The sequence below is a fragment of the Mastigoproctus giganteus genome, chromosome 11 (genome assembly GCF_048544385.1).
Source record: "Mastigoproctus giganteus isolate SK-2022 chromosome 11, ASM4854438v1, whole genome shotgun sequence".
Lineage (NCBI taxonomy): Eukaryota > Metazoa > Arthropoda > Arachnida > Uropygi > Thelyphonidae > Mastigoproctus > Mastigoproctus giganteus.
The window spans coordinates 178,048,390-178,065,446 of NC_143585.1; the positions used below are offsets into that span (position 1 = coordinate 178,048,390).

The 17,057-nt window shown below is 42.7% G+C and overlaps 1 protein-coding gene across 1 annotated transcript in view; it reads left to right on the forward strand.

Annotated features, from left to right (window-relative positions):
- LOC150078593 (uncharacterized) overlaps positions 1–17,057 on the forward strand; it is a 50,009-nt gene that overhangs the window by 15,937 nt on the left and 17,015 nt on the right. Inside the window, exon 2 of the mRNA XM_090385026.1 lies at positions 16,364–16,460. Within this exon, the coding sequence (XP_090241152.1) occupies positions 16,364–16,460 (97 nt within the window). The remainder of the gene's footprint in view (positions 1–16,363; positions 16,461–17,057) is intronic.

Sequence of the window (17,057 nt, forward strand, 5' to 3'; positions counted from 1 at the left end):
TAACCTCCTTTGTAACTTGGTTACAGATCAACTTGTATCTATCATAGGCGTCCGTGTCACGTGTTAATTTGTATGTATCCCATGCATTTTTCTTCTCTGCCATATGCCTCATTAGTTCATCTGACAACCATTTAGGCCTAAACCTTGAACAATATTTCTTAGTTGGTATGTAAAGCCTAGTAGCTTCCACGATAAGTTCTTTGAATGCTTCCCATTTTGAATTTGCTGTTGGCAATATCATCAGTTGATGCCACTGTATAGAATTTAAATACTGTCTCAGTCCATTGTAGTCGCCTTTACGAAAGCAATACCCCTTCCCTTTACCCCTAATGGTAGTTACCTCTTTGAGTAACTCCCACTTCAGCACACTGTGATCACTGCCACCAAGTGGTTCATTTATCTGCAGATTCTTAATGCATGAAGAATCACTACTGATAATCAAATCAAGAGTATTACTCCCTCTAGTTGCCTCCCGAACATGCTGATGTAGAAAACAATCATCCAATAAATCCACAAAAGCCTTGCTACTGTGTGAGTGACCAGCCCCCAAATTCCAGTCAATATCTGGGAAATTAAAATCCCCCATTATAAGACTCTCTGATTTACTGGCCCACTCTATTTCTCCGAACAGTTTCTTATTATACTCATCAGAGTCATTAGGCCTATAGCACACTCCTACTCTCAATTTTGATCTCCCAATGCTTATGTCACACCAAACTGACTCGACACTGCACTGTCCAGCGATGTCGACTGGCTTCACTTCCTTGGATTTTATGTGTTTTTTAACTAATAGCATAACCCCTCCTCCCTTCCTATCCTGTCTATCCTTTCTGTAGACATTGTACTCCCCAAATTCCAGTTCTGCATTTCTTATATCTGTGTGACACCACGTCTCTGAAATAACCACAATATCTGCCTTTGATGTTTTGAGCAATACCTCAAATTCATCAAATTTATTTACTAAACTCCTAGCATTGGTGTACACACAAGTATACATGCACCTGTTCTTTTTCTTAGCTACCCTAACACAACCCATGTGTTTACTTGTACCCCAATGATTCCCAGCAGTCTCTGAAATATCCTGCATCTTATTTTCCAGGCTGCGGCTCATTCCAATAGAAGCAGTGCAAGAATCACTTTCACCTCTGCCAGTGGCTACTGTTAATCTATTAGTCCTTGTATCCCCCCAATCTAGCAGTTTTCCGACCCACCTAACATTGCCTCGATAGCATCAGCAAACATTCTTGCACCCTTTCTATTTAAGTGTATCCCATCCCTGTAGAAGCAGTCTCTCCTGTTAACAAGTACAGGCCAGGCTGAAAAAAATTCTACCCCTTGAGCCCTGCACAATCTTTCCAGGGCCGAATTGATTGACAGGGCTGTCATCATATACTCCCTCCTATCGTGTCTGGGCAGAATTGCAGACACTTTCAATTTCAACCCTAATTCACGGCTTTTTTTCATCAGTGACCTGTACTTGTCAAGTAATTCCGCCGGTCTTCTACTCTTAATGTCATTAGTGCCAACGTGTACAACTATATCACCTTTTGTGCCCTTAAAAGATGATATCCGCTCTACAACGTCATCAACTTTTGCCCCTGGCAGACATACCCTGGTCCTATTCCACCTATCCTTTTTACAAAGCATGTTTCCCGTTTCCCTGACAATAGAGTCACCAACAACTACTAGTTCCTTTGGGAAATGCACTGTTTCATCGTAAAACGGATCGCCTGTTCACTGGGGATACATTCTTCTATTTTATATCTGTGCTCCTAGTGTCTCGCCTACGAAGTCTTCGCCATTCATTTTACTTCAACTCTTTATTCACCTCAATCAGATCCGCTCACCCATCCTCGAATGTTCACACGACTGCATGGTTTTAGGAGCATCAGCGACTAAAGCCATATTGCTCCAATTACAAACAGGCATACTGCAGTTTACAGCAGTATGCCTGTAAATTGCTCGTGTTCTGAGGTCGATTTCTGTTTGCTGTACGAATAACGCGATAAACGGAGGGGGGGAAAAGAAATTCTGCCACGACTAACTCAGCCAGGATGGAAAAAGGCCCATAAAAATTCGTCACGTCGTCGACCGGAATTCGAATTCAGGTCTTTGCCAGCCGGTGAGGGGAGGCGGCAATCCTTCCAACTGCGCTGCCCACAAGGGCAAAAGCGCCTGTTGCTAACACCTTTATTAAAATACCTGTTAAAGGGATTCTCCCAACAGCACTCCAAATTTCATTAAAACCAGACCAACAGAAATCCGGCAATTAGTATTTTTCATACACATCACGTAGAGCAGTGTTTGTGGTCCGCGACTTGGATGTAGGGGGTCCGTGGGAAGGTAAACTTCATTGTAAGTATAAAATACAATCGTAAATAAAATTAAAATTTGCAAAAAATACTTTTTACTTTGTTGTCGCAAATCAGAAGGTATCCCTTACGATGTAAGGGATACCTTCTGATTTGCCACAATTGGTGAAGCCACAAGCTTTCATCTGTCACAGTCGATCACCAGCTTCTGAGCAATGTAATAGGTTTCGTAGTATTTTTTACGTTTCCACAAAACTAGTGTGCGAGAATAACTAAAACTTTGTAGCGATTATTTGATTCTATATGTTGGGTGAGTTTTTTAGTATATTTTAATTATATTTAATTTAAAAGTGATATTTTGTTTGAGACTGGAATTATTTACTTTAGGAATTTAATACTGGCCGGCCCTACTCAGTATAGTATACCGAAAAATATGGATAAGTAGCTGAAAACAGATTTTTGAAACGTCAACCAATACAAGTTGTGAAAATCTTGGAGAAGAAACCTGCAATGAGAAGTACTACAGCCTGGTAGCAGTTTTGCGAAAAGAAAGATTATAACGAGAAAGTACGATGAATCACATTTAAAATCATGTTTACACGGAATGGAACTGAAAGTGAACCAAAACCCATGTCTCTTGTGCTACGAACATTTGGCGAATGAAAGTTTAAAACCAGCAAATTTGCGGCTTCATTCAGAAAACAAAACATCTTCATTTCAAAAGTAAACCGGAAGATTTTTTAAAAACCGTTTAAACGAGCTTCAGATAAAGAAAAACATCGATCCCTCGTGTGTTGATCAGAATTAAAAGTTATTGACATTCAGTGAATCTGCGAAGTGCAAAATCAGGGAATCCCCGTTCAATCGGTGAACATTTGGAGGACAATGATTGGTGGAAAAGACTTGGACCTTGTTCCGCTTTCAAATGGTACAGTTTCTCGCCGCACTAGTGATACGGCTTGGGATACAGAAACTCAGTTACTAAATAGGGCGCGAGGAGCTAGTGACGTATTTTCATTAAAACTTGACGAGTCAACGGATATTGCAGGTTCAGCACATCTGTTGTTCTGTAAAATACATTTTTGGAGGAAGTGTTCAAGAAGACTTCCTTTTGTAAGTCATTGCCCTTAAGAACCACCGCAAAAGATTTTCACATCTCTTCTCAACTGTTACATAACCGAAAATAAAATTGGCAAAGTGGTCCCTTTGGTGTTTGTTCCGATGGTGCCAGAACAATAACAGGAAAGCTCGGTGGGGTAAGTGTGTGTTGTTGTCCTACGGAACGAGGGGTTTCCCCCATTTCCGCGTTGCTTTCATTGTGGTGAACCAGTTCACTGGGAAATGCCAGAGATTTAAAAGTGTGTGGGAATTGTTCATGTGTCGTGTTCTGTACCGTTGTTCATCTGGTCATTTAGCCGTTGGACCCCTATTGAGGCCCAACGTTGTCCCACTTACGTCCCGTGGAGGCAGACCAGGAACACAGTAGCTGTAGATTCACTCTGGCAGGTCCTGCCGCTTAATTTCCTGGGATTTCGGCGGCTAGGACCTTAAAAATAAATAAATAAAATAAAATAATAAAACAAAAAAATAAAATAAAAACAAATAAATAAAATAAAAACAAATAAATAAAATATAAAAAATAAAAAAATAAAATAAATAAATAAACAAAAAATATGAATAAGTGAAAAATCTTCGCTATCGTAGGGGTAATATGTTCCACAATTTCATCTGAATGTTCCTATTCATTATCATCATTTGTCCCCAGTGGGGTAAAGGTAAGGTGTATTGATGTCATGCGGCACCAGGGGTTTCCCCCATCTCCGCTTTGCTTTCATTGTGGGTGTGTGTGTCCTGGTATCAAGGGTTGCCCCTAGGCATAGCCCATCTCCACCTAGTGGATCCGTATTGAATGTAGGACCTCTGCAAAGGAGCAGCCAATACCTGTGCAGCTGCTGTCTGGTGCCTGTCCCCAGGCGCGAGTAGCCAGGCCTGGTTTTTTTTTTTTTTTAACCTTTTACATGCCAAAGTGCACGAAATCCCGCACCCACTGGAGGTAGTGCAATACCAGTGGGTGCCCGCTATCCCGCTCACAGGCTGCCCAGGCCTGGGAGCCCGCAAAAAAAAAAAAAAAAAAAAAAAAAAAAAAGCTGGAGCTTCAAAAACTCATTGAAGTCACTCAGCCAAGACAAACATTTTTAAAGAGACGTGCAGTTATCAGTAGCATTATGTATATCAGTTACCCTATTAAGTTTAGCATTAACAAGGAAATAAACTGTTAACATTGATGATTGCACTATTTACATTACAGTGAGATTTACCACTCTCTCTCTTTGACAGTTCTAGCAACAGAATTTGAGAATTATTTACAGTCGTTTTTACAGCAACATTAGTTGTTACTTACCAATAGTTACATGTATTTCTGTTTTATACAATTGTAAAGACTGTCCAGTAGTCTAACTGTTCAGGAAATGTAGTCTCATTTAATTTCTTCCCCGGTAGAATCTGAGCTTGTAGAGTATTGGGCGATAGAAGTTCCTCGATGCGATTTCCATGTAGAAAGTTCACATGGTATTCCTGAGCTTTAGGCAGGAGAGGAAGTTCCCAGCATGCATTAAAGCACTCGCAGTAACACTAGCGTTCTTGCAGAAGGTTTTTCTATACGTGTAGCTATAAATTATCAGTCACAGAGCAGAAATTGGAGTTTTTTGTGTTCAATTGGCTTGATGGCATTTCAGATTATTGCAGGATTCTTCTTATGGGGAGAAGATCTTATTTTATTTTATTTATTTATTATATTTTTTAAAGAAAGATTTCATAAGAGAGAAGTGTGTTCGGGTGCACAGAAGTATGGGTATTCTTAACTGTACGGATAAGCAATTATTTACAATTCTTCAAGGTTAGCTTCCTAATAATTTAGGCCCGTTTATACACAAAGCTTCTTGGAATCCCATCCAGCATCACTTAGAGGAGAAAGGGGTCTACCTGTCATTTCCTGTTGCGTCGATGGCTATCTTCCGATATGTTATTCCCAAAAGTGAGTTAATCTGGATCATTATGACCCCGCAGTAGAGTTTCTAGCCGCGAGTCTTTTCTTGAAAACTGCCGCAGAGAACTGTTGAAATGTAGTGAAGACATCAGAATTTTCGATGAGCAAATGTACATTATTTTCTGAGGGATTGTTTATTTTACTCAGCAGTACCTGTCTTTCATTCGAATAATCGTTACATTCAAAGACAACATGCTGCCATGTCTCAGATGCTCCGCAGTGACAGAAAGGATCAGGCTCAAGGCTCCTTTCGAAAAATTTAGCCCTGAGCGATCCGTGGCCAGTCATTAAATATGAGGTAGTCATTCTAGGCACAAACCATTTTGAGACTGTGGGTAATGATGCGAATTCAACATTTGAAATGTATCTTCTTGTAACCTCACCGTGTTCACTTTCAGCCCATCTTTGCTGCCAAACAGCGGTGAGTTCCTTCCAGAGTCTTCCTTTTTCCTCTTTTATTCTGTTCGTAGGGTCTGTTACAATGTTAAAAATATTTACATAAATTCCTTTTTTGAGATTGTAGATCATACCCCTGTAGGAGATATAAAGGTCCAGGGGCAGGGTTCCTGCTAGAACTTGTAGGGAATTATTCGACACCGTCCGAGGAGCTTGTAGAAGTGTGAGCAACACCGAACGCTGTAATGAAAGAAGTTTAGTCCTGGTCTTAGTTTTTGAGACCCTCCAGAACCAAACACCTGCTGCGTACGCAGCAATTGGTAGGAAGATTGTCTTATAGTATAAAGACAACGTCTTTTGGCTGAGGCCCCATTCTTTTCTGGAAATCCTTACAATTCCAGCCGTGAAGTTTTTAATTTTCTCAGAAATTTTGGATACGTGAGTATGAAAGTTTAGTTTGTCATCGATTGTAAGTCCCAAGTACTTGGTGCTGGATACGTAGGGGATTTGTGAGCCATTTAGGATAACTCTGGGAGGTCTGCCATAATTGAATTGTTTTCGAAAAACCATGAAATTAGTTTTTGTAGGGGAAATTTTGAGCTTGTTTAGATTGGCCCAGTTGGATAAATCATCCAATATTGTTTGGATCTTTTGTTCTACGATTGTTCTCGACATTCCAGTAACGCCAACCGCCAAGTCGTCTGCATATGCAATTTTTTTGCAATCTCCATTTTTCTTTGTCAGCCATTGGTCTAAGACTGCATTCCAGAGGAGAGGCCCCAGGACTGAACCCTGCGGGCACCCTCTGGAAGCAGTTGTGCTGTAAGTCAGGTGTTGGGCACAAACCTTGATCTGTCTGTCTTGAAAGTATGATCTTATAATTTGGTAGATATGATTATCACACATGGCTGAACGTAGCGACCCGAGGGCGCTGTCCCACCAGAGGGAGTCAAATGCGCCCTCGAAGTCCACGAACACCACCAAGACATACTTGCTGTGAGAATCCTGGATGTATTTCAGAAGAGAAATTATAGCATCTTCGGTCGAGTGACCCTTTTTGAATACGTGTTGGTGATCTGAGCACAATTGCTGGTCCGATAACATGCTTGCAATTCTGGGAGAAATTAATCTCTCAAAAAGTTTCTCTAAGTTAGCCAGGAGGGATATTGGTCTGTACGCCCTTGGGTTTGTTTTGACTTTTCCAGGTTTATATAAAATTTTCAGTAGAGCTAGTTTCCAGGGTTTGGGAAAAAGTCCCTTGAGGAAGCATTTATTGTACATATTCAGTAGTATATCGGGAAACAGTTTAAAAAAATTCACAATTACCAAATTCTCTAGCAAGTCAATGCCAGGGCATTTTTTCTTATTGAGTTCAGCTGTAGCAGCTCCTAGTTCCACGAGAGTGAAAAGGCAAACATCGGTAGATCCAACATAATTCTGGTTTTTCCTCCTGATCTCTGCCTGTTCTGGAGTATCACAGTGAGGTAGATCCTTTGGAAACAAATTATCAACGATCGTTCCGACAGTAGAGTGCCAGTCTGTTGTTTCTAGGTTATTACTAATTACAGTCTGATAGATATCTCCACTTATCAGTTTATTCCTCATTATTTTATATATGATCCCCCAGGGGTTGGTATTCCCAACATCTTTGACCAAGTTTTGCCAGCAGGTCCTCTTACTTTCAGATATGGCTCGATGGAATAATTTTCTTTTCTCTCTATAACTGTTTTTCAGCCTTTCAACGTCCTCGTTAGAAAGATGTCTACTACGCTGATATAAGCGTCTGGCTTGTTGAGTTTGAAGCCTCAAAGCAGAAAGCTGAGCGTTCCACCATGGCACTGAAGGCTTTCTTATATGTTTCCTTTTACTTGAGTTTGACATAGCTATATATAGATGTTGCTGAACAGTGTCTACATATTCTGAAGCCGATAGTTGGTTTAATGCTTCAGCATCCTCTCCATTAAATACTGTACGCAGATAATCCTCGAATTTTTTCCAGTTGACTTTATCCGTACGGTATCTTCTTAAGTCATGGACAGTCAAGTCATTGTGTTGGGAGTTCTTTGATATGTTGAACGTGATAGCCCTGTGATCGCTGTTCACCAAGGAGGGTTTCACGTCCCAGTTTCCAGTTTTGTCATCCATCCTTATGGAAGTAAGTGTGACGTCAATGTTTGATTCTCCGTTGGTAGTGGAGAAAGTAAATGGTTTATTTTGTACATTTTTAATACAAAGGCTGTGAGCCATAATTAAATTTTCAAATTGGGCTCCCCGAGGATCAGTGAAGCCACTGTTCCAGAACGTCGATTTGGCGTTCAGGGCCGCCGCCACCACCAAGTTATTATTTGCGAATTTATCACAGATCTTGTCCAGTAGGTGCAATGCTATATGCACATCTTCTGAGGGGGGACAGTATAGTGAAGTTAGGTAGAAAGAGATGGAACTAGAGGATACGAGGATACAGGTAGCATTCGCTGAGCATTCTCCTGTAATCGCAGTAATAACTAGTTCGTTATTAAACACAACAATTGCAGTTTTGGGTGGAGGATCACAAGCTGCTATGATTCTAGTGGAATTGGGGTAGCCCATGATTTTATGCGCTGTTCCACCTACTTGGGATGAATAATATGGTTCCTGTAGACAGACAATATCATAATTATGTTCTATGGCTACGTTTCTGATCTCATCAGCTGCGGCTCGAGAGCGCTGTGCGCTTATCTGTAAAATTCTAATTGTTTCTGTATTTTGAGAGTGGGTGGGAATACCAGAGATTTAAAAGTGGGGGTGATGGCTGAAATCCGAAAAATTGCTCCTAATGTTACTTGGGTTCATTGTAACATTCGCAGACCAGCCCTGAGTTGTAAGAGTACGCCAAGGGAATTTAAAGACGTTTTAAATGTAGCGATAAAAATGATGAACTTCATTAAATCAAAAGGCCAACAAACACGGTTATTTACTGCTTTTTCTGATTAAATGGGAATAGTGGTATAGTGTTTTGTGGAAGGCGCCATCGGTGGTTTCCCACATCTGCACCATGGTACTTCGTGAAAAAAATACAGAATTTCTGTAAAAGCCAGCCAGAAAAAGCGTGATGTCTGGTTTGTGTCAGAGTAACTTTACTTTCTATTATGTCTCTGGCTTCCTGGCCGCAGGACCCCACATTGCCCGCCACCACCACTGGGAGATGTGTCAGGCTGCCCATAATACTCTGGCTGGCCTCTGCCAGGGTTGCCTAAGTTTCCTGGCAGACACCAAGTTAAAAAAAAAAAAAAAAAGAAAGAAAGAAACGAGGAAGATAGCTAAAGCAGGGGAACTTAAAGGGGAAGGAAGAAAGACGTGGGAAAAAAAAAAAAAAAAGCGGCATCCCCCGATGACAGAAGTAGGGAAGAATGAAGATTAGAACCCCTGATCTGGGGAAAAGGGCCAAGGAAAAAAAAAAGATTGCAGGGTAACAGTTACCCTGCAAAGAGGTGCTATATGGCGTCTGTAGCACTAATCCACCTTTCAGTATTCAGGTGCAAAGTCATCTCACACCCGAAGGCGTCAGCAAGGTTTGAAGTTAATTCTACCCCGGATGGGGTTTGCAGCGTATAGTATCCCGGCAGAGGCACTAATTTATCGTACCCCGTGAGGATTTGCAGTGTGTTTAGGTGGATTCCCTTTGTACTACTGTCGAACTGTTGCCTACGAGATTCTCGTCTGATTAGTACGCCTCAGTTGGAAGGTTGATTGAGCAAACTCGGAAAGGACATGATAGTAGAGCTCATCTTGCAGAAAAATGATGTTCCAGATGGTGTGTTTTTGTGATCAGTCTTGTCCTGTTGTTATTCGGGTTTTAGGAGCATTAGCAACTAAGGCCATATTGCTCCGGGGATATGCGGTGGTCATTCCCTGACCTTTCCGCATCCTCCGTATTTGGTGGTGACGGGCTTGAACCCCGGTCTAATCAAGAAGCGTGTGAGAGAGAGAGAGATAATCTTTAATGCCCTTCACGGCCAAAAAGCCAGGGGTTTACATTTGTACAACTTCCCGAAACTTCCGGGAAAATAGAACAATTAATTTACAAAAACAGGTAATTTTACAAAAGAAAACATATTTTATACAAAGGAGAGAACTCCTTACGAGAGTTAGGTCTGATTGAGCTGACTTAACATCGAGATAAGAGCACCAGCTCAATCAGACAGGAACAGATGCAAGGACACATGTCAATGCAGATTAGTCCTACTAGACATAATTTTTTTCCTGTAAGTCCGGTCAATAGCGAATTTGTTCAGGTCGGCGTCAAGTGCCTGGGTTTGCTTGAACATCTGCTGAGGAAGGAACCTGTCCGAGAGATGGAGTCGCGCTGAATGCGAGTAGAGCTCGGTATTGGCCCTAAGGGCAGCAGGGGGGATCCTCCAGCCACAGGTATCCCAGAATGAAGGTGTTGCGATTATGCCTGTTATCATCTTGACTGTTGCTAGGAGGCGTTGGTCTTCGACTAAGGTGGGAAGCCGTGGAATCCCGAGAGAGTTGGCAAGCTGCGTGGTGTGAATCAGAGCTGGAAGGTTGTGCTTCCTGTTGGCCCACTTTAGGAGCCAGAATTCTGTGGCAAAGAGTGGTTTCTTTATTGATGGTGCCGCTGACGCCCAAATTTCAGCAGCATAGAGTAAAGGTGGAAAGATGATTGCTCTTATGTACCTCACGGTTGTCTTTTTATCTCTGATATGAAGGAGATGCTGTTTTGCTATCCACCGGAGTCTTGAAGCACGTGTGAGGAGCATGTCTATGTGGGCGTTGAATCGAAGTTTGGAGTCGAATACAACGCCCAGATCACGATGGCTGGATGCAATTGGGATGAGGATGTTGCCGACCGAAGGCTGGAGAGAAGAAGGAGTTTGCTTCAATGAATACACCATGAATTCGGACTTAGCAGGATTGATCTTGAGCCCGAACTGGCAGAGGTAAGATGTGACTGCAGTGAGAGTGTTGTTAATTTCCGTTTTTACCAGATCAAGGTCTTGACCAGGGATGATGGGAGTCAGTATCTTGATATCATCTGCATAGCTCAGTAGACATCGAGAATGTGCAACCAGTGGGAAGATAATAGATGAGAACAGAAGGCCGGAAAGGACCCCTCCTTGTGGGACTCCTGCGGTGACGGATCTAGTAAGGTTGCGATCTCCTGTATGAAGCTTTATAACTCTGTTATTTAGAAGAGAGGAGAGAAAGCATAATATGTTCCCTGTGATCTGGAAGTGGCATTCCAGGAGAGTGAGTAGTTGGTTTACTTGGACGGCATCAAATGCAGCCTCAATGTCTAAGTAAGTCACAGCTAGTTCGTGCCTTTTCTCGAATGCTGACAAGATAGTATTCGTTGTGGCTAGCAGATTTGTGATCGTTGATCTGTTTGGAAGGGAGTAGTGAATTTGGGCTGGATTACTGGGCATGATCTGCTTGGTGAGGATCGGGAGTAAGGTCTTCTCCAGGAGCTTCAGCAGGCTGGAGGAGTTGGAGATGGGTCGGAAATGTTTAGGTTTCGATGGCGACTGAACTTTGGCTAAAGGTTTGATAAGATAGTTTTCCCATTGCTGTGGGAAAATCTGGTTCGAGAGTAACTGGTTGAAAATAATTAAAAGTGGCTGAATAATGTACGGACTTAGGCATTTGAGCATGAATTGGGGAACTCCATCATCACCAGCGGTTGACGAGGCAGGTAGAGAATTGATGGCGACGATCAGCTGTTGTTTTGTGATCTGAATGGTGCTCAACACTTCTTGCTGGGTGGGCTCTGTTAGTAGAGCCAGATCTGAGTTTTTGATAGGATTACGATTAAATCTTGTGACGAAATCGAGCCACAATTCAGGATCAAATTGCAGAGGAAAATGAAGGTTCACTTTCTTGTATGGAATTTTTCCTTTAGCCAGATCTCGGTTAACATATAATTTGATTGCCTCAGATTTCATGCGATTAAATTGAGCCCGTGCCCTAGAATAAACGATGCGATCATTGACATTTTGCGACCGTTTCCATGTGCGATGGAGCTGTTGCTTCAGCTGGAAACTCATTTTGAGTTCTGAATTCCACCAAAGTCTTGTATATGGACTGATTGTGATTTTTTTAGAGGCGGCATATTTGGCAACCGTGTTGATCCAGTTTGTGAGAATGTTCACAGCTATTTCTGGGTCACAAGTCTCTAAGGCCACCCAGGGAATGAGAGAGGCGGCTCTGATGCACTTATCTACGTCAAGTAAGTTGGGGCTAGTGATGTCAACCTTTTTTGTTGTCCTTCTGGTTTCTAATTTGGGGGCTGGCAGATATGCAGTCACATGTATTGGGACATGATCAGAGTCGAATGACGTTTCTGCAATGTAATCAAGGGTGCAAGGGATAGAGGCTAGAACTAGATCTAAGAGGTTATTCCCCCTGGTTGGAGCTTCATTAATAAGTTGTAGATCAGCACATCTCAAGTGTGCCAGAAGATCCTTTTTCATATTAGATAGCTGAGGAGGTAAATTGAAATCACCACAAACTACGTGAGAGGCTGTGGGATGCAGCTGATTGATTATCCAGTTGGAAACTTCAAGGATGATTTGCGGGGAAGGCGTTGGAGGTATGTACACCACACAGAGGTCAAACGTCACGAAGTTGTATCTTAACGTAACGAGGATTGCTTCATAGTTAGGGGAGTTACTGGATTTATTATCCAATAGCTTGAAAGTGGATTTCTTGTAAAATATTGCGACGCCTCCACCCTTGCGTGCAATCCGAGATGTGAATACGACCCCATAATCAGCTGGGGCAGCTGCTGCTAGGAATTCTTCATCGTCATTGAGCCAGGTTTCGGTGATGGCGAGCAGGTCAAAATATCCGGGGAGCAGAATTTGCTCCATAGTGTCAAGCTTGTTCCTAAGACTACGCACATTCTGATAAAATATGGTGCAGGCAGGTACTGTAGGTACTTTGATACGGACAGGTGGTCTCTGACATCGCACGACTCGATTCAGCGGGGTGTGTCTAGGACTGATGAGCACAGGGATCGGCATATTGGTGTTTCGTGTCTGTGGTTCTAGTTGCGGTAACGAGATCTGGGATTGCTATGAATCAGGGTACCATTGGTGGGAGTCCTTTCCATTACTTCTATATCGCTGCCCTTTATGCCCGAGATATGGCATAACAAGAGCTCCAGCAGGCCAGATTTCAGGATTGAAGAGTGCTTCAAAATCTGCATCAGCCACATCGATCTTAAAGGAGGCGTAGGTGGGATATTTTGTGGATAGCTTGGTGACTCTACCATTCATTTTGAAAGCAGCAAGAAGGTGTTCCACATCATCAGCTGTGGTAGCAGGGGAGAGCCTACTAATGAAGACATTACGGATCCGCTTGCTCATCATTCCAGTGTTCGCAATTTGCATCTTGCTGAAGTGCAAATTGGTTCCAATAACTTTAAGATTGGGGCTCAGTTCCTTAACAGTTGGATTACGGGTCAGTGTTTGTTCTTTTGTTCGTTGGCTTGCAATCATTGCATACGTTGTAGTGTCTCTATGGGTCTTTACATTAGATGCAATCGTAGTCCCTGCATAATGGTTACCTCTCACGTTGTTTGAAGCGGAACTACAATTGCGATGTACTTCAGCAGCCAAAGCATTATCCGGTTTTGAGCGCGAGGACCCCATATGTGAGTTTTGTGATCGCGAATAGGTGCGATTTGGCCGATTCTGCTCCTGATGAATTCTTTGGGTCTTCTGTGAGGCAGTGTTTCCTGAGTATCCGTTGGCATCTGCTGTGATTTCAATATATTTAAGTCTAGTGCTACGTTCAGGGCACACAACTTCAGACTCACATGTTGTAGGAATGGGGGCTGGAGAGGGGTCAAGTGGTAATAAAGATGGGGTGGTTTGGGTAGGAGCTCTCGGTTTCGCGTGAAAGTGTTCGTCCGGAGGCTGCTGCTCATGATGGTTAGTTTGAACAGCAAGATCACAAACCGATTGCTTCAGGTCCTCAAAATTTTTCCGCAACACCTCCAATGTTTTGTGTATGCATTCATTGTGTTCTCGTAGTCGCTTGTTTTCTAGCAGTAGGTCTGCGAGGATATTATGAATTGGCGACAGCTTTATACATAGAGTTGTCTCAATATTTGTGAGGAGCGAGACCAGGAGTGGACTGTGTTCGAGTGATGTTTGATTAATTATTGCGGAGATCTCTGTTGATAGGGTGTTATCCTGTTGGGAGCTACTAGATTTTTGCATGATGAGATCTGAATGGTCATTTTGTTCTTCCTGTAATGAGTCGGGTGTCAATTCCACATGTGCATCTGGCGATGTCAATTTTTCCGTGTCTACCTCAGGTTCGGGTTGGGTCCTGTGCTCAGGTGATTCCGAAATTTGGTTAACGTCGTTAAAAGTTTCACCAGTTGTTCCGAGTGAATGCATATAATTTTCTCCCTTACAGGGGGGACACTGCCAAACTTTCCGTCGCTGCTTTCCGAGCCTCTTTAGGTCCAACGCGAGACATTCGCTTCCGTATGTCTTGAGACAGGAAGTACATTTTATAGCTACGTCCGGAACAATTCCACAAATTACACAGCTTTCATTATTTGGGTGATCTTGCTTTAAAGGCATTTTCAGATTTTAGGCGCAGATAAAAGGATTACGAGTAGTGGGCTGGAAAAGAGTTTACAATTGTGTTTAGTAGTTGCCTTAACTACGTATCGTATTCCAAGTGATACGTTTACCGATCAGATACAAAATAAGTCAAAAATTACGGTTTATTTTAGTTGGCTAGACTTGTTACTGTTGGATGTAGAAATCCGCTTGTCCGAGGCGTGGATAATTGCTAGGAGGCAGTAAACGACGTGTGTTGCCATGGTCACTTGACCGCAAGTACAAACCCACAGCGCATTTGCCTGACCTTGACCTGTAGCCGGAAGCGATAGGTATCTCTGGTCAGCCGTGAGTAGCAAAAACAGCAAATTTTGCAGTATAAGAAAACTATAAATAATAAATACCTGGATGTCCAGGTCGCCACACAATGGATATCCTCTTGTTCAGCATCAAATTAGGAATACACCAACATAAAAATCATCATATAAACCTGAGCATAATTCTGTTAATTTAACTGATTAACCGGAGCAACAAAGACACACAGCCGTACAACTGAACAACTCTTCTTCACGATGTGCTACGCACTGCTGCTCCTGCCCACCTGGCTACGGAGGCGCCGTCACTCGGTTGTCTGTCTGTCACAGCTTTGTACCTCTGGAACCACTCAACCTACTGACTTGAAATTTTGTACGGGTTTGTACATCATGTGGACCAACATAACGCCATATTGATCGTTGTTGACAAAAATTTGTCTGAGAAATGGGGGGGGGATAAAATGCGGGGGACAAAATGTTGTCGGCAATCTATAGCTTGTTATATGAAAGAGCTCAACGAGTAGGTTTAAAATATGATTTTAAAGTATTTTTAAATTAAAAATGGCGGCGCCAGACAGGAAAATGCGAGTAATTTGAGTCCTCCCCCCCCCGTCTTTAATGGAGCTACAAATTTAAAAATCACATTAGCTATGCGTTATTCGATGCTCATAAAGGGATTACGTTTGAAATCTATCATTTTCTTTTTTGTGTTAAAATTAAAAAAACGGTTTTTTATTGCATTTTGATAGCGGGCTTCTTTGTACTAACTCTCCTTTTGGTGACAAAAAGGTTGCTAAATAGTTAGTTAATAATTCTATAAAGGTCATTTATAGATTTTGCGACGAGAAGTATTTTTTAACAATTTTCAAAGCTGGGGTTGTCCCGGCAAGGAGGTACTCACAGAGCCAGCGTTGAGGCGGCGGTGGTGGGGAGTCTTGCACGGCCCTCACCTAGTCGCTTCTCCAGGAAGAAGTCGGAGTCGCTTCTCCCACCCACCCTTGTCATTCACAACAACTAGAAAGCTCAAATAGACAACGTTTTCGTTAGTTGCACAGTTTTAGGCCAAGCCGGGGTGCTGGAAACTTTTTTCAGTTACCATAAAGCTCTGTATTTAAGGTAGTACATGCCGCGTACTTTTGCATCGAATTGCGCAAGTCTTCTAATGGAAGCTCTGCCTCACTATTGCGCAAAATTAGGGTGCGTACACGTAGCCGCTTACCGGAAACCAGCAGTGACACGCAGGCGAAGCTGCGTGGCTATGACCACAACAGAAAACAGTTGACCAGTGCAGAACTTTACCCCATCGCATACCGAGAAGTTGCACTGGTCAAATGCTCTATTCTGTTCACAGCCAGTGAGAAGCTCCACCTGCATGTCGCTGTTGATTACAGGTAAGCGGCTACCTGAGTTCTACGTGTAAGCAGCCAAGGGCGGCGCGTACACGTATAGGTTGCACTGGTCAACTGCTTTCTACGTGCGATTTTCACGTGTAAGCACGCGATAATCACGAATCTTTTTCTGAGCCAGCCTGGAATGTTGTCCGTTTTTGCCCATTCCGAATATAGTCAAAGCTCGCACTGTAGTCTACGTGCAAGCTGATGCGCTGTTCACGCTCAAGAAAACTGTAGATTATTATTTTATTTAGAGGCGTTGTCCACTTAATTCGAGCAGTCTTCAAATGGTGTTAATTATTTTCTTAATTTGTTGTTTCAGGAGTCTGGAAATCTGAGTGCGCCCCCTGCAATGTCGCTGCCTGTGGTTTGAACATCACCGCTCTGCAGTTCGATGTCACTTTGGATTCTTTCTGCGAGTAAGTAATTACGAAAGCTTTAACTGATTTGCAGTGTTGCACTTTGAAAATGAGGGAGATTCGACGAATAACCTTCCCCGTCCTTCCAATTTACTTTTAGAATCTCCCCCACCCCCACGATAATTCATTATACGATGTTGCGTCATACTGTCTTAGGTAGGGCAGCTTCTGAGTGCTAGATGAAACCTGCCACATTACTCGATGATGGCTACCGAACTGTAAAATGGAGAAAGAGTGGATTCTTTTGTATGTATAGCGCGTGTGGTTTAGTTGCTTCTGGCAGCTGTGTGAGTGAAGAATCCCCCGCCATCTTAAGAGCCCTCCCATCTCTTCGTCCGGTGGCTGAAGAAAGTTGACAGGTTCCTGCTCGCGGAAATGCTCCGAAACCAAGAGATTGGTGCACACTTCGAGGAGTTTGAGGACAGAACCTACGATCTCACCCTAAGCTGAATGGTTGCCTATGCGGTTCGTAGAGCAGCTGTTACGGCAAGCATGACACTCTGATGACAATCGCCTTAAAACAAAAAAAAAAAAAAAGAAAATTTGTAGCAGGTACATTTAGTGTCCTGCCGCTAGCATAATTAACCCGCTTTCCAT